Source organism: Mirounga angustirostris, unplaced genomic scaffold, assembly GCF_029215605.1.
Source record: "Mirounga angustirostris isolate CCGP_5_RB_7025 unplaced genomic scaffold, mMirAng1.0.hap1 SCAF_4, whole genome shotgun sequence".
Lineage (NCBI taxonomy): Eukaryota > Metazoa > Chordata > Mammalia > Carnivora > Phocidae > Mirounga > Mirounga angustirostris.
The window spans coordinates 169,481,380-169,503,342 of NW_026991712.1; the positions used below are offsets into that span (position 1 = coordinate 169,481,380).

At 44.5% G+C, this 21,963-nt stretch overlaps 1 protein-coding gene and 1 non-coding gene across 2 annotated transcripts; both read right to left on the reverse strand.

Moving 5' to 3' along the window:
• Nucleotides 1-1,438: 1,438 nt before the first annotated feature.
• PPP1R8 (protein phosphatase 1 regulatory subunit 8) lies at nt 1,439-20,151 on the reverse strand. Its single transcript, XM_045898325.1, has 7 exons — nt 19,927-20,151; nt 17,966-18,026; nt 12,394-12,547; nt 10,877-11,097; nt 8,952-9,096; nt 5,018-5,082; nt 1,439-2,898 (listed from the first exon to the last, which is right to left on the reverse strand). Exons 1-7 carry the CDS (start codon nt 19,980-19,982, stop codon nt 2,545-2,547), a joined length of 1,056 nt encoding a protein of 351 aa, XP_045754281.1. The 5' UTR covers nt 19,983-20,151; the 3' UTR covers nt 1,439-2,544.
• Nucleotides 16,092-16,257, reverse strand: LOC123860731 (small Cajal body-specific RNA 1). The gene has a single exon (XR_006794844.1). It is a non-coding gene; the product is annotated as a small Cajal body-specific RNA 1 (non-coding RNA).
• Nucleotides 20,152-21,963: the final 1,812 nt, after the last annotated feature.

Sequence of the window (21,963 nt, forward strand, 5' to 3'; positions counted from 1 at the left end):
GGACTCTGGGGAAACCTGCAGTCGCTTCTCCTCGGTGGGTGCGTGTGCCAGGCCGGGGAGGTGCTGAGTCCCACACCAGCGTCGTGCTCACTAGAGTGGTAACCATCTGCCAGTTCTGGTGAACAAGAGGGGCTTATCCACCTGTGGCCCGTCTGGAGCTGTGTTAAGGGCGAGAGGCAACCGAGCCCCTTTCCGAGTTGCCCATCTCTGAGAGGCACTACCACCTGACTGGAACGACTCAGAAGGATGGTGCCAGGGGGGCCAGGTTTCCACGCATACACACCTCCTTAGGTCAGGGAACTACCAAATTAAGCAGTCCTGCTTCCACTGAAGTCAAAGTCCCTTACAGGGAAAGGTATAGCTTGGCAGGCTTGGATATTCTCTGCTGAGCCTTCTATGAGACTACACTGCAAGTTTCCCCCCGCAACTCCAATTCTGAAACCAAATCATGCAGGGTAGAAGCTCTTTTGCTAGCAAGGGTTTATTACCTAAACTGGATCTAAGCCCTTTAACATAACTTCAGTGAGTCATCCGGTTTGGAAAAAAAATTTTTTTTAACCTCAAAACAAACCTAGCCATGAACAGAGCTACAGCCTGCCGAGCATATCCGTCGCCTTTGCTCATCCCAAAGGCTGCGTCAGCCCGCGCTCGGGCTCTAGATTCAGACTAGAGTTCTGCTATAGTGGGACCATAGGGAAGTTTGTTTTGTCGGTTTTCTCACCTCTAAAGTGGGGATAAAAACAGGCCCCTCCTTAGGGCTTTGGAAATGAAATGATTTGCCATAAATGGTGGGCAGGGTAGACAGGTGCTTGCTGAGGGGCTGTGACCAGCACGAACGGTCACCTTCACTACAGTACAAGGGAGGTGTCCTTGTAAGACGGGACAGAAGCTGGCTAAGAAGTCAACTTCTTACGCAGCTGAGATCTTATGGATCCCTGTTCTTCTGCAGGCTGCTCCTGCCCCCAGTCCACACTCTGAATCCAAGGGATCTGGAAGCTAGTTGGCATCTTCATCACAAAGCCAATCCCTGCATATGAGGTCCTGTGTGCAAGACACACGCATTCGATCCAAACTCTGGCTGAAATCCCCTACAAACCTCCCGATGCAAGCGGCTGGAGCCAGAGTGCGGGCCGCCAGGCCCAGGCAACGATGCCCACCAGGGACCGGTGTCCCGAGACCCTGGCGCCCCGCATCCGTTGTGCGGTTCTGCCTCCCGATGAAGGGCAGCAGGCACCTCTTAACCCACTTTGCTCAGTGAGGCTTCAGTCTGGGGACTGGGATCTCTAATTAGAATTTCCACATTCGGCAGGGGGCATCTTTATTTGTGGTAATAAAATGGGGCCAGAGCATCGCCTCCCAAGTCATCCATTGTACCTCTGACAAACGTGCCCTGACGGCGGCAGGAATCCGGGATGGCGACCGAATCACAGACGGCACGAATGACAAAAGTTACGTTTAATTTACAATGTAATAAAGGTTACAGGTAAAAAGCTACACATAAAGCGTGAAAAGGCCTATTACACAAATGTACAAATCTCTGTACAAAGCTCCTATCACTGTTTGCTACCTTCGTCTCCTATGTTTGTTAGCTGGGCCCAGTCCTGGAGCTCTGGGTTATGAGAGCTCTCAGTAAAGGAGGGGAGAGCCTCTGAACCAACATTTAAAAATGTCCTCTTCAAGACATCAGGTACTTGCAAAGTAAAATCTTTTCCTTTTTAATTGGAATTGCTGCTCTAACTGGTCATATCCTTAAAAAATTGCCTTCACAACACACTTGAAAAGGAAAGCAAGACTTTAGAGAGTAGAGGACAGTACTCTGGAATCAAACGAGAAACTTCGGCAAGTAGGGTACTCAGATGTGACAAGAGAAACAGGTAAAGTTCCAACAATACTGTAAGTTTCCAACTACCCATCCGTGTCTGTGGCACTGGTCACAGATGAAGGAAAATCCAAATGTTCTCATTCCAACCGAAAGGACAAAAGAGAAAAAAGCCTAACTATCAGACCTCAAAACCAGTGACCTAGGCAAACATCTCTGAGTTGAAACCTTAGCTTAACTGAAGAATTCTAAACCCTCTTCTGATCGCCCTGGGATCCACGGCAACCCCTTCGCTATCTGGGACTTACAGGGACAGTCAACAGAAATCAGGCTGCTGGCCCCACAGGCTGGTGATGCTGCTGCCACCGCCACGGCTCTAGATCCCACCTGAGGGCCTGGAGTCTCCTCCCAGGGAACGCGCCTGTAAATCAAAATGCCCCTAGAACGAGGGAGAAAAGAAAAAGGAGGTGATGGAAGGCCTGGGAAAGAGCCAGGGCAGCCTACTTATCAGGAAATATGAAACACTGCTCTACACTCAAAGTGTTCTGAAGACAGGTCTTTATGGGATATTCCCCAGCTTTAATAGTACACGGTTAGGGCCCCAGGAGACATTCTGAAAGACGAGACCGCACACATGGAAAGTTTTTCTCCCTAGTTCATTAGCTCCCCCCTCACCCTTCCACCCAATTCCCACCCAATCCCACCCTTCTCCATGACCAAAAATATCAAATCAGTAAGGAAGGTGTGGGCTTCTTGCCCGGCCAAGCCTCTTTTGCATATTTCTTTTTCTTGGGTTCGTTGACGGCTTCGGGGTTATAGACCGCAGGGTTTGGTGCAGGGTTCATGTTCACTGCTGACGGCACAACGGGAGTCAAGTCCACATCAGGGGCGAGGTTCGGGTATGGCATGGGCAAGCCACCGATGAGTGCTGTCCCGTGGATGCCGTGCGGCTGGGAGCCGGCCTCACTGTGCGTGGGGGGCAGGCCCCCGTAGAGTCCTCCACTGAATGCAAAGTTCTGCATGCGCCTGCTCCCCGATTCCTCCAGGCCCAGGGAGCCAGGGCCTTCCACCCGCTTCTTCTGTGGTTCATAAGGAACAGAGGAAGCAAGTAGGTGAGCCACGAGAGGGTGTTAGTTAGCCTTTTCTATTCCAGCCCTAGAAAACTCAGAGAAGACCCCCAACCCTCTAGCTTGTTTTGTTTCCCAGACAACCTATTTCACTGTCCTGAAGTCTCAGGGTTTGAAGAGACCAGACAGTCACTGTCTAACATGAGGGCTCCCAAACACCGCTCCCCACAAAGGGCTCACAATCCTACGTCACACTGAGAAAAATGAGGATAATGTGTGAACTTTTCATAAAGTAAAACCTATCCAGTTTAAGTTACTATCTTTATCCTATAGTCACAACCTCCCTCTCTTCTGATGTTAAAATGCCCTTTCAGGAAGCAGAGGTGTTAATAGTAGTATTTAAGTAAAAAGTTAGTATCTTCATATTGATCGCCTGATTTTTGAACATTAATCTGAGAGCAAACAAATCTGTAGTGATAGTAAGTAGTCTACTGGGTGCTTGGGGCTGGGAGTGGGGGGAACTGACAGCAAGGGGACATAAGGGAACTTTCTGGGGTGATGGAAATCTATATATTAATAACAGTGGTGGTTACCCATGTGTATACATTTGTCAAAACTCAAACTATACACTTAAAATATATTTTACTGTATGTAAATTATATCATAATAAAACTGACAAAGAAGTAAAAATACCTGCTGGTTTTATACTTTGTTTTGGGGGGTGGTGGTGAAAGGAGAGGGAAAGAGGGAATCTTAAGCAGCCTCCACGCCTGCATGGAGCCTGATGCAGGGCTCAATCCCATGACCCTAAGATCATGACCTGAGCCGAAATCAAGAGTCGGACACTTAACTGAATGAGCTACCCAGGGGCCCCTGGTTTTATACTTTAATGACAACAGAACATTCCAAAGGAAGAAGCAAAAAGAGAGAAAAGAGCTCTAGGAGGAATGTGACACAAACGCTATGGAGATGCAGAGAAACATTACGTCTTGTACTTTTTCACACTGGCTTATGAACGTTCATGAAAGATCCCCCTCAACCCTCTACCCCTTTTGGATTAAAAAAGACTAACCAAAAACTTGACATAGGTAATCAATCTAGTCTAATATAGTCCAAAGATTTTTTTTTTTTTTTTTTTTAAGTAGGCTCCACACCCAGCATGGAGTCCAACGCAGGGCTTGACCCTGAGATCAAGACCTGAGCTGAGATCAAGAGTCGGACACTTCACCGACTGAGCCACCCAGGTGCCCCTAAAGATTTTTTTTTTTTTTTTAAGATTTTATTTATTTATTTGAGAGAGAACGAGAGAGAGAAAGTGCAAGCACAAGCAGGGGGGCGCACACAGAGGGAGAAGCAGGCTCCCCGCTGAGCAGGGAGCCCAATGTGGGGCTCGATCCCAGGACCCCGGAATCATGACCTGAGCCGAAGGCAGACCCTTAACCGACTGAGCCACCCAGGCGCACCTAAAGACTTTTCTTTTTTTTTAAATAAAACTTTCTATAGCACCTCTGACCAGCATTTTCCAATCACTTCTTAAAGATCTCTAATTCACAGGGATCTCACTACTTCAAGGGGCCATCTGCTCCCTGTGGACAGTCCAAGTGGTCACATAGTTCCTCCACATGTTGAGCAACCAGAACATCTCTGTAATTTCACCTCCTGGCTCTTCAACATACCTGATCTTTCAGCCTAATCCAATCTGGGCTGCCTTTCCTATCTGTGCCATTCCCAATCACAAAACAAAGGCACGGCCATAGCTGGAGGGGCCCTGCAGAAATGCAACAATGCCTCTTCCTAATAAGCCTAATAGCTTACTTGGAGTCAGAAGGGCAAGGCTAAAGAAAAGTGGGTCGCTCTGCGTCCTGCTGGGAGGTAACTTTACAGACCCCCAGGTGCACCATAATTTACGCGCAGCATCAAGCTGGTTGGTCACCTGCAGTCTTTCTATGGCCCTCCAGGATCCCATAGATTCAGGTGGAATGAAAGTATTTCCACATGATGAAAAATAGGAGAAGAGCAAAGAATGTGTTTTAAAATTAAGCACATAATTAACACTTACCTACACATAAAAGCGTGCGTTTTTACACCAGACTGTATGGCATTTCAAATACCGTTAAAAGGTGCTTCCTACCTTGACTGGGACCACTGCAGTCTGCACCATGTTCCGGAAGCGACCAACTGAGGGATCCACATCCTCTGCAGAAGATATGAGATGGGTTAGTTTGATACTCCGCTGGGATGATTAAGGGAATAGGGCCCACTGCAAACAAAGTAATCACAACTCATATTAAAGCAGTAAAATACAACTAACACTTCAAGTGCTTACTGAGCGCTGGCACTGTGTTAAATCCTCACAACTCCACGAGGCGAGTACGACTACAATCAGCATCTAACAGACATGTTCAGGCCTGGAGGGGTGAAGTGCCTGGTCCAGTCACCCTGCCAGGGAGTGGAAGGACCAGGGTTTGAGTCCAAGCAGCCAGAAATAGGCCTTGGCTCTGGACCACTGTGCTGTACTGCCTTTCCCAAGTTCTTTCCCATTCCATATGATCAGTCCCTCTTTGAAGGGGGAAATCAAAGAGCAGATTTCATCAACCCCAAGCTAGTGATAAAACAATGACACATGACACATGGGAAGCGGTCACACACCACGTACCCTGCCAATGCCCGCTCATTAGCAAATACCAGAAATTAGGATTCAGGCCCAGGGCTTCCAAGTTAACCTGGCCTCCTGACCTGAACAACTGTATACAATCAAGACTTACTAAAGGAGCTGAAGCCCCCTGTCCAGGCAGGGTGGAGAGCAGCCCCCTTTTCACAGGTTACACACAAACACATTACTGGTTCTAGCCTCATTCACTGCAGGAAGAAAAGTGCTAAGATCAAGGGAGAGACGTGCTTGCAGTAACTCTCTCATGCCTCATTTATTGGACATCAAGCATCAAAATAAAGAGCAAGATACTGTCCCGCCTTTAAGGAGTTCACAGCTGAAAAGCCAGATAGGCTACAGCACAATGGAGGGGTGCAAGATAGTGTTCCTGGAGCACAGAAGGGACGACTGGGCTGGATCACCTGGGATGAACGGGACCTTTCTCGCTGAAGGTCTGGAAAACAGGCAGGCACACTTACTATCATTACTAAAAAAAACTACTCCAAGCACCTTTGTCTTAATATAGTGGTGGGAAAGGAACTGTTTTCGTATTAGGGGCTGTATATCTGACTTTAAATGCATAGAGGGTGCCTGCTATTCAAAGAAACACCCCTATGAATCCCTTCGGAAAACAAAGATTCACTATTTGAGTAATTAATCCCTTGTTTGTTTAATAAGTCTGGTTTTTCATATATTAAGATGCCTCCAAAGAATACACCCTGGCATTACGTTCACAACCAGTCTTTGCTCAGTGAATGAACAATATCTAGAAGAAAGAAGGAAAGATATCCAGGCTCATTAGGAAAGGGACGAGGTTTCTATAAAAGGCATCCTTACTTTTTTTCTCACCCCATAGGAGCCCTGTTCCAATCGTCCCCTCAGCAAGGCAAGCTAAATGAAGCAAAAGAGCAACTGGAGCCCAAGAGGGGTGGCTCACGGGGTATGCACCCCACATGTGCAAAAGGCCTGTGGAGGGGGAGGATAACTCTCTGGGGGACCCTATCCTGTGCCATGCTGGCTGAACGGTGCTCGGGCCTCTCACCCTCTCCTCATCTCTAGCCATTCCACTCCAAGAAAGAGGATACACCCATTCCACGAGACCTCTGCTCCTCGAAGATCTACCAACAAGTTCCTTGCTAGTAAGTCTACTTCTGGCATAGGAACGGCTGCACGGATAAAATGCAAAAGTGATGGCTGATGACAGTGAGGATAATGGCTAATGTTTGTCAAGGGCTTACTGAGTGCTGAGCACTGATCTAAAGTATCTGTACAGGGGGCGCCTGGGTGGCTCAGTCATTAGGCGTCTGCCTTCGGCTCAGGTCATGATCCCAGGGTCCTGGGATTGAGCCCCGCATCGGGCTCCCTGCTCGGTGGGAAGCCTGCTTCTCCCTCTCCCACTCCCCATGCTTGTGTTCCCTCTCTCGCTGTGTCTCTCTCTGTCAAATAAATAAAATCTTTAAAAAAATAAAGTATCTGTACATATATTAATCATTTAGCCTCCCCACCAGTCCTGTGAGGCCAATATCTGTTAAGTCACTTGGTCAAGGTCACAGAGCTACGAAGTGAAGAGGCTCATTTCAAACCCAGGTCCTCTTTAACCGCTATGCGAGGCTCTGTCTGAATACACATTTCGCGCCAGGGCAATGATTTTCTTTCCTTTTTTTTTTTTAATTTTTAAAAAAAGATTTATTTATTTATTTGAGAGAGGAAGAGGGAGAGACAGCGTAAGCACATGAAGGGAAGGGACAGAGAGAGAGATAAAGAAACTCTAGCAGACTCCACACTCAGCACAGAGCCCAACAAGGCGCTTGATCCCACAATCCTGAGAACACGACCTGAGCCAAATCCAAGAGTGGGATGCTTAACTGACTGAGCCACCCAGGTGCTCCCCAGGGCAATAATTTTCAAGGAGAAGAACAAAAGACCAGACCCTGAGTTCTAAAAGAGATTTAAAAGATTGACTATCCAGTGATTCCCAAATTGCTGGCTGTTCATCAGTACAAAAAAAGAGCTTGTTTAAAACTATAAAATCTCTAGGTCCAACCCCTAGGAATTCTTATTCAATAGGTTCTGGGGTCCAGAAATAAGTTTCCCCAACTGGTCATTCAGCCCCTGCCTGAACACTTCCATTGGGCATTCACTGCTTGGATAGTAATCCTCTCTACTTCACACACCAAACAAATGCCTGGATCTTTCATAGGGATCTTTTTGATTCTTCTTCTAAATAAAAGGATTTTGTTGTTGCTTTTTATGCTGAGCCAAATACTTGCTACTCACTGGCTCTGGCTTGCCTACTCCTTCCTCCCTAAGGTCAGCCCTGCAAATATCCAACCACAGTGGCCATGCCTCCTCAAGCATAGTTCCCCTACATTCCCAGCATTTGGGGGACAGTGTTCCATAGCTGTGAGTCTCCTCCTCCCTCAGGACTACATAACACATTCAGTGGTTGAGGCTATGCTTGCATTTGGTAACCTGTTTGGGTGAGTTCTGCTCAGAACACAGGTGAGTGGGGTTACTATCCCCTACTGTTCTATTAATGCAATTTTAAACTGCACTTGATTAGTTTCCACATCCCCCTGATGACTCATTCAATTAACTAGATTTGGTTTTTTTTTTTAATGAGCTGTCACTGGAATGGATCCTCTCCATTTAAATAATTGGTATTTTGAACCTATGTGCAGGACCTGAAGGTTATTCTCACTGTATTTCATTTGGGAAGTAAAAGCAACTTGTTAGTTTGGGATCTTTGTTTCCATCCATTGAGACTGATTTCTAACAAGGCTTTCAGAATCTCAATTCCATCCTCATCATACAAATGATACCTCCTGGCTCAATGTCATCTACCTACCACAGTACTTGACATATATGTGAGCCCAATAAATGGATGTTGAATGATGGAACAAACTGGTGAATTTGGTGGCCTTCCCATAAACAGATGCTCTCACCTTGATGACATTTCCATACAAACTCTCTATACATTACTTCCTTACAGAGAGGCAAGTCTTTAGTGCTTTAGGTTAATGGTGGCAGCAGAAGGCTCTTCAATCTTAGAGTTACCACTCACACTCAGAATGCCACAAAGACAGTAATGCTCTACTCTGAGGTAAAAGACAACAAACAACTCTACTTCCATCTCCACTATGACACAGACTTGCTGGACCAGCAGGTGGGAATTACAGCCTGGCTCTGTATACTGCATTATGCAGGCCCTTTCTTTGTCTATTTCTTTCACACTGCAACTGGATAATACTTGAGTGTTTGAGGGTACTCCACTGATGACTTGTAAGAATTCTCTTAATATAGCACTGGTTATCCTACACCTTGTTGAGAAACATTATAACCAACCTACGCATTGTGCACACTACTCTCTGAGATCACAGCTTTTTCATTGGAAGAAACTAGGAAGACATTTCACCTGGGTTGATGATCTCATCATCCTCACTGAAAGTCACCCGCGAGTTCTTCCTCTTCCTCTTTGGTCTCTGAATGTCGAGATTCCCCTCCTCAATGGTCAGGGTGGAAATCCGCTTGTTGTGGGCAGTGTTGAACTCTGTCAGGTTCTAGGCCAGGGTTCACACAAGACAGACAGGAGTCAGTACACAGGGAATCTGAAGACCATAGAGCTAAACAGGGGCAAGAAGGCTTTAGGAGCGAATGTTAACCTCCCCAGGCAAACAAACTCCTCTTGTATTCAGAAAAGACTCATTACTGCCCTTAGACTGCTACTATTAACAAGCCTCTTTTGACAAAATATGGAACATCCCCACTAATTAGTGGGGCAATGATGGTCACAAGGAGGTGAAGAACCTTGAGTTGAGAACAGGTCATCTGTGCAAATATCCCTGAGGTAGGGTTCTGTGTTTCTGGGGGAAAGACTATCATGTCTTCATGCTGAGAATTAAAGAATGTGACCGGGAGGAACTCCATGAACTGCCTTAAAGTAACAAAACAGAGATGAGAGAGGGCAACTGACAGCTTCTTTCCCACTAGCCCTCCCGACTGAAGCTCAGAAGGACAGGGCCAGTGCACTTAATATTTGGCATTAATGGTTTGTCACTCCCCCTCCCTGTGTATGGCCCCATTTCTATTCATAACCACCCATCTATTTCAATGATTAACTTGGCCTCAGCACTGCTGCCTGCCTCTTCCCAATCCTCTGGACCTATTCCAATCTGCACTGCAGTCTGAGACACTCTAAATGTCTTGAGAATGAAGACCCAGGGAGGACCTAACAAATTGAACTTAAAAGACAGGGAAGCAGGGAAGCAGCCTGGAGGAGAGATGGGCACCAGTGACTGTCAGCAAGGTGCCTGGCTATGAGGCTACTTCTTTAGAACAAAATAACGTAAAGATAAGATTCCTGTTGTGCTTTTTTTCTTAAGGGCTGAGAAACTGCCTTGATGAACAAGAGGTAAATGCATGAGGGTGGGTAAGGGCATGCTGGCATTTGGTCTACCTGAATAGACCAGTCACACCAGTGCAGCGATGGACACGTTAAGGACAACAGATGCATCACAAGCCACTGGGGCTAGCCTCTAGAAAAGGACAACTTTAGCACTTTAAAATTACATCTTGTAAAATTCATGGCCTTCAGGGCAGCTAGGCCCATAAGACCAAAAGCAGTCTAGTTCTACTCAGAGATTCTTAGGCTATTTGAGCCATATAAAAAAAAAAGCAATGTTGGGGCGCATGGGTGGCTCAGTCGTTAGGCGTCTGCCTTCGGCTCAGGTCGTGATTCCAGGGTCCTGGGATTGAGCCCTGCATGGGGCTCCCTGCTCCGCAGGAAGCCTGCTTTCTCCCTCTCCCACTCCCCCTGCTTGTGTTCCCTCTCTCGCTGTGTCTCTCTCTGTCAAATAAATAAAATCTTAAAAAACAAACAAAAAAAGCAACGTAAATGAACGAAAGCTTCAGTCTCTCTAAGCCTGTGCTGTCTGACCAAACTTTCTGGGTGATGGAAATGTTCTATATCCTTGTCATTCAATATGGAAGTCACTAGCCACATGTGACTACTGAGTACCAGAAATGTGGTTAGTAGCTACCACACTGGACAGGGCAGCTCCAGGAAAGTTTAACTCCTGGCCCTGGCTTCTAACATCCAATGAAGGTATACAGACGACCATGAAGGTCTGACAGGAACTCCTCGAGAGGCCCGGCTGGACATAACCAAGCCCACACGGCCCAGCTGTCCCAGGTGCGTCACATCTGGACACACTGTACTGGAAAAGCAGCAAACCTCCTGATGCTAAGTCACTGGCATTTCAAGCTACACAGAACGGCTACATACTGCAAAACCCAGAGTCCCAAAAGACAAAATAACACCGTAGATGGATATGGAATTACATCAAGCTCCGTCTCCTCCTCTGGAAGCCCCAGCAAGCCCTTGAGCTCATCGTCCTCTCCACCCATCTTCTCATCTCCCTTCACAGCTGACGGCAGTGTCTGAGGCTTCTCACGTAGAGTGTAGGCCCTTGTGGATGCGCCAAACGAGACTGTGGAATCGATGGGAATCTGCTGAGGCTTGTGAGGTTCCAACCGAATGTGACCCAAGAAAGTGCCGTGTGCTGGGAATAACCAAATCAGAAATATAAGAGAGAAACACAGAAACAAAAACCAACCTGAGTTGTAGGAGGGCGAGTAGTTCCTCCCAGCACATCAGTTTTGCTTTTTAAAATGAAAATAGCATGTGGTCCGCTTTGCATCCCTTGTCATGGGTCACCATGAAAAGGAAACTCTTCACTGAGTCTTCAATCTCTTCAGTGGATTTCTTACACATCTCCAGACCCGTCGCTACCCCATCGAACAAAGACCATTGCTCACTCTCCGCTGGACAGGTTTGGCTTCATTCTGGGTCTAGCAGGAATCGCTCCAACCCAGCGACAGCCATGCCCCGCAAGGCAGAAGACAGGCATTGCTGTGGTCTGACCTCTCCAGCCCCAAGTGTAAGGAACATAAGAACTTCTGGCCTGGTGGCAGTTATGTTTGGGTTTTCCCCAGGACAATAAAGGACACTGACTGAAATAGGTGCATTATGAATGCCAAGTCAAACCAAAATTCTACTAGAGAGTCTCAATATTTCTCCATGTCAGCATTCTGCATGTTATAAAATGGAAAGAAAAGATGAGATAAATTTGCAAGTAAGTACTTGTGAGACAAGCCCCTCCAAAGTCATTATATAAGCAGATTGTGTGTGTGTGTGTGTGTGTGCTAAAGGAGGGGAAAAGGAGTAGCATATGATCAGCCCAGGAGCAGGAGGCTTTACATTTTACACTATACTGATACATGGGCAAAATGAATAAACTTCAGAGCCCCATGCAGTTAAGTCTCAAGTGCATTTCTGGGATTATCTTTGGCAAAGATGAAAATCTTACTCCGAGTGTGCTCATGGAATTAAAACTGGTATTATTAGTAGTCAAAGCAAAATGTAGCTGGAATAGAAAACCCATCATAAAAAATTAAACTTTGCTCAAAGCAAGTATTTTTTAATGTCCTGCAACACTACTCTAATACATTAATGGAGCTTTCCATGGCTTCTGCTTAAACCGGACCACAATTTTATCACGGTCCTATAAACACCTGAATACCCAGAGCCCCTGGTTCCTGGGTACCTTTTTTTTGTTCTCTGTATATACCTATTGCCTTTTCCAGGACATGACTTCCCAAAACCCTCTTCTCTCTCTAGTCATCAATTATTTCAGGAAAATAGGAGATATCACAGAAAGAGGAGCTGATTTAAAAACCAAACATAAACTTCTTCCTCGATGAGAAATAAAACATGATTTCAAAACTGAAGAACCCAAAGAGCATTTTCACATTGCCCCAAAGGGAATGTGTGAAACGGGATGGGATGTGTTACTTACTACTGTTGAGATCTATTAGGAAAACTCTCTTCAGATGCTTGTGGTAGACCAAGGCAGCGTGGACCCGAGAGCAAGACTGGTGGTCAATGGTAAAGTCACACAAATCAGGATTTCTCCCAAATAAGTAATACTTCTTCTCATCAATAATCAGTTTCTAAATAAATATTAAATTAAATATTACTTAAATCTTGTTTCAACAGGGTTTAGCAAAAATTCTTCCAATCTAGTAAGTAGAGAATCTTGAGTAAATAAAATTCCTTGCCAAGGTGAAAACAAAATTATTTCCCACTATTCTTCAAGATAAAAAGCTCAGAATAATTTACTAGCATTTTGGAGGGGGGATGGCAATTAATCTCCCCAAATGCAGTGGTTAAATGTCTTAGGTTGGTATGAAAAGAACTTTTCTTAATTCTATTAGATGAATGTAGCCTGTGGGAGTGGCTGTCTTCCATCCATTGGAAATTTAAGATTTCACTGGATCTTAATTTTAGGCCAACCAGAAAACAAGAAGCACAAAGCATGTCTACAAAGTAATAAGACTGCTGTTCAGAAAATCTACATTCGAATGAATATTAACAATCGGTGAGGAAAGGATAGGGGTGTAAACACCTATGTGTATTCTAATCATGATGCCATAGCCCCAAAGTATTTTTGGAACCCTCTTTAGGAAGTACAATTACATTAGATATCATTGTATAAGTACCTAACTCTAACTTCATTGGCCACAAAAAAATATTACTCTAAGTTAACTCTAAATGAGTATTTGCTGTGTCCAAACATAGAACTACTTCATGGGGCAAAGATTTTCTAGGTTTGGGGAAGAAGGGTATGGGGATTAACATTTATTGACAGACTATTTACCGCTAGGCATTTTAAGCATAATCTCATCTAATTCTCAAAACAACTCTGTGAAACAAGTATCACCTCTATTGTTAAAGACAAGAAAACAGATGGAGAGAGATGAAGTCACTCATCCAAGGTAGCCCAGCTGGTTAAGTAGCACAGCTGGGATTTGAACTCAGGTGTGAATGACCTGCAATGCCAATATTGTAAACAATGTGCCACTATTTGAAACAATTCTAAGAGAAGAGCTCTAAAATGTTTCTAGACACTGCTATGGCACTAAAAAGGACCCAAAACTATAGAATGTCCCAGTGTAACAGCAGAAAAGGGGATTTCACAGACCAGGAAACTATTACAAAAAAAAATTATGAGGGGAGAAGGAGCTGATGTATAACTGTTAACTTCTGATTTTGCCAAAGAAGGACATTAAAAAAAATTCTCACCAATTAGTAGCATCATAATCATTTTATAAAAGAAAGGTCATTTCAACACCAAATAAGTAGGAAGGAAAGGATAAAGGACATTCTTTGAGCTCATTTTAGCTTTATGGAACACTCACAACAATGTCCTTATTTTTCTTTTAATTTTTTTTTAAATTTTTATTTAAGCAATCTCTACACCCAATGTGGGGCTTGAACTCATGACCCCGAGATCAAGAGTCGCAGGCTCCACCGAACGAGCCAGTCAGGCTCCCAATTCTTATCTTTCTTTTAATCCTGAATCAGTAAAGCCTTTGCTGGTTGGTTGTAGACTGGGTTGTTGTAGATGAAGGACTCTAGATGAATTACTGCTAACACTTTCCCAGTTCTAGAAGTCTACAACTTGACTGCTCAAGAATGTTATATTTTTCCTTTACACACAGGTCTCCTTAAGCTCTAGTTCACATTTCACACTAACTCCTCCTGAAATCCCCAAGAGAAGATAGCACAAAGCTGAGTAGAGAAATAGTCAAGTTAGTATAGTACCAGGTAGGACTCAAGAGGCTTAGATTTCATTCCTGGCTGTCACTAAACTCACACTGGGCCACTATTCTCCCCTGTGCTTTAGTGTTCCCCTTATGAATCCAGAATTATACCTCCCACTGATACTGCTGAGCACTTAGGTGCCATACACTGTGCTAGGTTTCCTGCTATGTCACTTCGTCTCCACAACCACTCTGTGCGGTGGGCAGGTATTTTTATTCTTATTTTTATGATGACAAAATTGAGACTCAAAGAACATAATTAACATATTCAAGTTCACACAGTTAAACACAGCAGTTACCCCCTTATCTGTGGGAGATATATTCCAAGACCCCCAGTGGATGCCTGAAACCTCATATATACCAAACCTTATATACTGTGTCTTTTCCTATACATACATACCTATGATAAAGTTTAATATATAAATTACACAGTAAGAGATTAACAATAATAAAACAGAACAATTATAACAATATACTGCAATAAGTTAATGTGAATGTGGTATCTCTCTCAAAATATTTTATTGTACTATACTCACTCCTCCTGTGATGATGTGAGATGACAGAATGCCTACGTGACGAGATGAAGTGAGGGGAACGACGCAGACACTGTGACACAGCATTAGACCACTACTGACCTCTGACAACATGTCAGAGGGAGCAGCTGTGCCAGTAACTGAAACGGTACCGTGGCTAAGGGGGGATACTACTGTATTTGTAAGCTGGATTAGAAATTCAGGTCTGTCTTACTTCAGAGTCCAAGCTCTTTTAACCACTACATTATGTATCTTCTTCACTCTACCTACATCGAAAAAACGCACCATAAGGCAAGGAACATTTTAAGAAGTGAACAAGTACTATGGGTCATGTTCTTAATTTTTCTTTTAACTATCACTTACCCAGTCCTTTTAAGAAGTGAACAAGTACTATGGGTAACTATGACCCATAGTTAAAAGTGATTTTCACTATCACTTACCCAGCCTCTTTCAGGCTTAGCCTTAAGACCCAATTGGTTCAAGCTAGTCTACGTATGTGGGTCACCTATGGGAAACTCTGTCCAGCAGTGCCCATCTGCTGCTGGCAGAGCTTATGCCAGGCCTGTACTGCTATGAAGCCCCAAGATTTAACAACAGCCTGACAGCTCAATCAACCACCCCCATGTCATCCCCAAGTTTTAAGATTTGGGTTAAAAATTAGACATTGATTTAGAACTGAGAGAGCCCTGAAATTTCAACATCTTGTTCTTTCCGGGTACTGCTATGCAGGCTGAATCTCACAGCATTTTTCATTTATATTTATATGCACACAGATTATGGATGCACAAACTTAAATTTGCTAACTACAGTGCTCATAAGCTGGTCTCAAGGAAGCAATACATAAGATCACCCACTCCTGGGTTCTAATATAACACTGGCCAAATTTCTCTAATTCTAAGGTGCCAAAGACAGAGATTTAGGTGTTCAGGGGGTTGGGAAGGAGAAAGGGTTTCCAAATTAAAGATATACATTCATTATTAAAGGTATCTCAAGGGGCGCCTGGGTGGCTCAGTCAGTTAAGCACCTCACTTTCGCTCAGGTCATGATCCCAGAGCCCAGGGATTGAACCCCGCATCGGGCTCCCTGCTCAGTGGTGAAGCCTGCTTCTCCCCCTCCCTCCGCCTGCTGCTCCTCCTGCTTGTGCTTTCTCCCTCTCTCTGTCAAATAAATAAATATATATATTTTAAAGGTATCTCAATTACAGAAATGTTCAAGTATATGGGGCTAACAGTATGTCTTAGAATTAAGGAAATGTGTTAATTCTTGGACAACGTCAAGTGAATGAAATAATTTACTGGTTTTTCAATAGTAACTAACACCACAATTTCTTGACTAGCTATGGCTAATAACCACAATTCAGTTGTGCCTCTGAGTTATAACTCAGAGTGTGTCTTTACACACTGGGCTTAAAAGACTCATGGCTTTTGTTTTAATATTGCACTTCTTAAACCCAGCTATCACAACACATCACAAGCCTTTGACACAAGGCTAGGATATAGATAGCTCGGTTAGTATCAAGTGCTGCCTAAATCTTTAAAAATAAGCATCTCTTAGGTCTATTCGTCTCCAAAACAATACAGTGATGTCTAAGGATTGTAACTTGACAATCGTGTGGCAACTCAGCATACCTAAGAGCACTGAAAGACAGAAAACACGATCAGTTAACGGAAACCAGTAATCAGAGGGATGTTTGACAAATCAGAGTGCTTTGAAAATATAAATTATTTCACAAAGGAATGTGATATTAGCATTAAGGCTACGCCTCATTGTCTATTTCTTTCTACCACAAACTAGAGATTTACTAAATTCTAGTACCAAAATAAATTCCTCTATGTCTTCAAAGCTTCATGCTACTTAGCAACGATATTTTACATCTGTGGAACAGTCTATAGTAAAAAAAAGGCTTTACAGACATTTTAGCTAAATTATTTCCTTGAATAATCTGGATGTTTTGTAACCTTTAAGATAGAAGAACTCAAGACAAAAGGCCTCTATAAGTGACTGGCTAAGGGCATGATGAATTCTGTTAATTCATGCATGCCTTAATACTTTGCAAAACACCTGGGTCTCCTTCAGATCTCACAGATGCCTTTCAACCATCTTGATCTTTACTATACACGCCAAAGAAGACCAACTGCGTTCAATAATGAGGCCCTGAACCTAAATTCTACCTGAGTAAGCAAACATAAAATTGCCTTAAGACACGGAGACTCACAACTCCATGGTCATAGTGGGCATAATCTCCATTTCTTGGTAAGTAAATGGCACCGTTAAGGATTAAAAACTTATACAACCTAGTATCTAATCAAAATTCATGTTCTCATGAAGTTCCATGTGGTGTTCATTCTAAAGACTTGTATAAAAGCTGGACTTCTGCTAAACTTTTCCTGTATAGTACTTATTTCAATTATAATCATGTAATTTTTGTGTGATTGTGTTTCCTACCAGATAATCTGACGACAGGAACCATGCTTGTTTTGTTCACCGTTGTAGTCCCTCTGCTGAGCACAATGACTGGCACACAATAAGCATTCAATAAGTGTTTTGAATGAATGAATGAGTTTCATCACCATGCCGTTCTCTTTTTTGAGCAAGTGTCTTAGCTTACTATACTTCTTTGAAAGGCTTGGGCCTGGGGCGCCTGGGTGGCTCAGTAGTTAAGCGTCTGCCTTCAGCTCAGGTCATGATCCCAGGGTCCTGGGATTGAGCCCCACATCGGGCTCCCTGCTCAGCGGGAAACCTGCTTCTCCCTCTCCCACTCCCCCTGCTTGTGTTCCCTCTCTCGCTGTGTCTCTGTCAAATAAATACATAAAATCTTTAAAAAAAAAAAGACAGGCTTGGGCCTGAATTGCATAAATGCAACCCAAAAGTGAAATGCAATCTACATCATTCACTTTCTTCTTCAGTTACTGCGTATCTTGTAACTTCCACACAACTCCATGTACTCAGAGAGATAGAATTCACCAAGTCCAGTTTGATGGGGACTCATAAGCCTATATCAATTAAAACCTTTCATTTGGAAGGTGAGAGAAGTCACAAAAAACTGAGTGTCTGTGGGAGATACTAGGTTTGAATGTGTTATATCACCATGTGCTTTTAATAGAAAAAAAATCAAGATGAACGAAAGTAGCATTGCTGGAAAACAAAGCACAAGAGAGGGGGTGGAAAAGTGAGTCATTGGCAAAAATGTTTAGTGTGACGAGAAAAAAAGGGAAGATATGTATTTCCATACCTCAATTAGCTTGTCTCCTTTGACTACATCCAGATGTAAACCAGGTGGGGGTTTACCTGCCCTGAAAAATAAGAGTGAGAAAAGCATTTTCAGGATGAGTTTGTAAATGCCATTTACAATCACTGTCCCATTCAACAATGCAGCTCTTCTACCAGCCTATAATTAGTTCATGTTCAAGCAGAAATGTCATCTACTTCACTGTTATTACAGCTCCTTTCTACATTTGACACTTCCCCAGTGATTCAATTGCTCTAAAACAGACTTTACTGGATCTGTATTTAGAGCAGCACCAAAGAAACCTATATTTTAACACTGGATATCAACCTCAGAGAAAAAGCAGCACAGAGAGTCCAAGTACTATAGCTGCGGTAGTCTGGTTACTTGGAGTTTGAATCTAAGATTTACCACTACCACTAATACCCTATAAAGGCAGAATAAATCAGTCGGTGTTTGGGGCTGATCAAGACTAGTCTCATCACAGAATAAACAGAGGGTACTGTCCTGAGCTCTGAGACCAAATCAGAGGTGCATAATTAGGGAGCTAGGGCAATCCAAAAGCATGCCCATAAAACCAGGTACCAATAAATACAAGAGATGTTTGTTACTCTTGAACAGGTCTTCCTTGAATGGCATGTTTCAGGGAACTGTTCTCTATACTTCTTATAACACCATTCATGAGGGATACATATACATCGAAGCACCAAACAGTGCCTGGTACATACCAAACTCTGAGGAAATGGTAGGTGATCTCAAATAATCTCTTCTAACTGTAAGTTTACAGTCCTGGTCCAACTTCTTAAATCAATGCAGCAAGGGACCAAAATAGGCATACAATTTGTAGACTGAAACAACTGGGTGCTACAAAAATGCAGAGGGACCCAGAAAACGGCCACACTTTCACTTGCTTCCAGTCTCTGCTCCTTTTAAGTTTGAAGAAAGAACAATCTTGCCAGAGCCCCTACATATGCATACACACACACACACACACACTGCATCCTCATCCATCTAACTGAAGATGCAACATAGTCATCTCACAATCCTGTCCCAACTCCTCTATACGGCAGTTGTTGAAAGGACAGTGCATTGGACAAAAGCCCATTCTGTACGGAAAACAGGGAAAGGAAAGTTAAATGTTACATCCACAACATGCCTTCTGAACTCCTACTATGTGCCTGACTTAGGCCTAGGAGCTGGGAACACGAAGATGAATCAGACAGCCCTTGCCCTTGAGGAGCTCAATATAACGGGAAAGAAAAAGGAATTATGCACAAACTGTGATGAGCTACAGCAGAAACAGCTCTAACTCGGATGGGTCTCCTTGCAAGGCAATTCATATGTATTCATCTTGCACCCTGCTGGAAGACTAAATTAAATTATTCCATTATTCCCAAGAGCTTGAGAAGGGTTGAAAGGGGTTCATCTCAGCAATTACTGACGTCCACTTGTGCCCGGCTTCGAGATGGGTCAAGCCGTCCCTGCCCTCAGGGCGCTTCCAGTCTGCGGGAGACAGACAAGTACCGCACGGGAGATGCAGCAACGACAGAGGGATGCGGGGCACTGAGCTTGGGCTGGGGCCGGGAAGCGGGCTCGTGCGCGCTCGGGACAGAGAGCAGGGGGGCAGGTACGGTGCTCCACAAGAGCACCAGGCACTCAGTCAGGAGTTGGGGTAAGTTCGGGGCCAAGGCCCCGAAGCGCCCCAGCAACCGGCTGAATCGCCCCAGGGACTGCCTAAGCGAGCACCCCAGAGCCCCCAAGTCTGGGTTTCCTCAGTTTCTGGGCCCGGGCTCCAGGCTCCCGGTTCCTCCACACGCCGCCCGGCCCGACGGACAGTTCTCCTTCAATCAGCTCCAGGGTCTCTGAGCCGTTCGGCTTGCTGCGAGAAATGAGCCGCCCTGCCAGTGCGGGCCAAGCCACTCCAGCCCTGGCCAGGCCACTCCAGCCCTGGCCACCCCGCCACTCACCAGGTCGGGCAGTCGAACAGCGGGAGGCTGGAGCCGGAGTTCGCGGCTGCCGCCATCTTGCGTCTCCCCCTCCCATTTGGCGGGCCCTAAGCACGCCGGGAAACTGGAAGACCCGAGGGGAGAGGCGGCATCCCAGCAGTCTGTGCGTACGCACTCGCGCGCGCGCGCACGTATACCTACGCACGCATGGGACGTGTCTAGTGGCCGTGAAGACTGGAATCTGATTTTTTAAGTTCTTTTCCGGTGTTTTGAGACAGCTGGGCTTCTCTGGAAGAGTCTCGGGAGGGTAGGGTTTTCCTTGGCCGGGAAGTGTCTGAGGAAAGGTGCTTGTAAGGAGGGGTATCGGTCTCCCCTGTGTTCTCCAGACGCCCCTGGGCTCTAAAGTCTTGGGACCCTGTCCTTCTGCGCTTGCACCATCAGCCTTTCCACCCCAATCTGGAGAGAAGCTAGAGGGCAGAGCTCAGAGTGGAGTGATCAGTTTTCTAACGGCTCTTCGCAGAGCTGCATGCCTGCTACTTACATCCCCTTCCTAATCCAAATCTGGGTCTGAGGATTTCTGTAGATTATCTGGGATCATCTAGTTTGTTTATGAAAACTGGACAAACTGCAGCAAAGGGCGGATCCAATTCGAAGGCAGGCTTCCAAATCTTAAGTGTGCATGAATGAAATAGTTAAGCTGTGGCCCCTTTGGATTTTAAAATTTTGGTCATGGTGATTAAATAGTGCAAGGAAGCATTAGGATTCAAGCCTGCACTAGGCCTACAGTAGGCTGAGAGAGACCAATAAATAGCAGGGCCTCTGATTGTAAAGGCTTTATTGAATGCTTACGTATCTGTGCAAGTATGTTTTATATGGATCATCTCATTTAATCCTCACAACACCGGTGAGATAGGTATGATTCCTGAGGGGAGGCTTAGAGAGATTGAGTTACCTAGTCTCAACCTAGAACAAGTGAGTGGGATTCGAACATAAATCAGTATGATGCCAAAGGCCGTGCTCTTAAATCACCACTGTCTCTCATACTTAGATGTTACAGGTCAATTACATTTATTATTAGCACACAACTGATTCCCAACACTTTTTCATTTTTGTAGAAAACAGAGGATTAGTTGGCTGTTTTTAAAGAAACCAATTGCAAAATTATTGTTCACCCGAAAACAGCACTGCACAGCAAGTTATCTCTATGGTGGAGTTATTTGTTTTCTTGATTCCCTGCTACTGGTCTTTTTTTTTTTTTTTTTTTTTTAAGATTTTATTTATTTGACAGAGACACAGCGAGAGAGGGAACACAAGCAGGGGGAGTGGGAGAGGGAGAAGCAGGCTTCCCGCTGAGCAGGGAGCCCGATGCGGGGCTTGATCCCAGGACCCTGGGACCATGACCTGAGCCGAAGGCAGACGCATAACGACTGAGCCACCCAGGCGCCCCTGGTCCTTTAGATTTTTAAATCAAACAGCAGCCTGGTGTTTGCCCTTTTGACCTCTCCAGGGCATCAAAATTTAACTGCAGCATAATATTAACTTGGATTTTTAAATTATCAACTCGTAGGCAGGCAGGAAAATCACCTTTTCCTCTGACCTTCAAAAGCACAGTAAACTTATCCAACAAGGATGCTGATTGGAACACTTATCAAATGACCTGTTAATATCCTCCTTTCCAGTCATGGGATTCTAAAGACCAGGCTGATAGGAAAAATACAAATTCTAAACTTAGTTTCAAGAGAACAGGCTATGGCTCCTCCTTTGAGCATGAGTGCATGATTCCTGAGAAGGAATTATTCTCAAGTGTTTTGAGTGTAACAGAAAAGAACAAGGTACTTTTATTTACAGAGATTGTCCAGGCCTTCAAGGTTCCATGCCCTTTTCAGGCATAAGGTGGTGTTGAAGCCATTTCTAGCTAACGGTGACCTGATAACAAATGTCAACTTTGCCTTTCGATTTCTCAGCTTCTGTGTGTGGTCCATTATTTGATCCCTTCTAGTGCTGACTATACACCCAAGAAACCTAACGCTATATTCTTACCCTTATAATTCTTTACTC

Excerpts from the sequence above, each read along its gene's own strand:
- PPP1R8 (XM_045898325.1), bottom strand. The coding sequence starts at position 19,982 with ATGGCGGCAGCCGCGAACTCCGGCTCCAGCCTCCCGCTGTTCGACTGC. Across the intron at positions 18,027-19,926 it reads CTGTTCGACTGCCCGACCTG|GGCAGGTAAACCCCCACCTG; the intron begins GTGAGTGGCGGG and ends CTTATTTTTCAG. Across the intron at positions 12,548-17,965 it reads AAGGAGACAAGCTAATTGAG|AAACTGATTATTGATGAGAA; the intron begins GTATGGAAATAC and ends ATATTTATTTAG.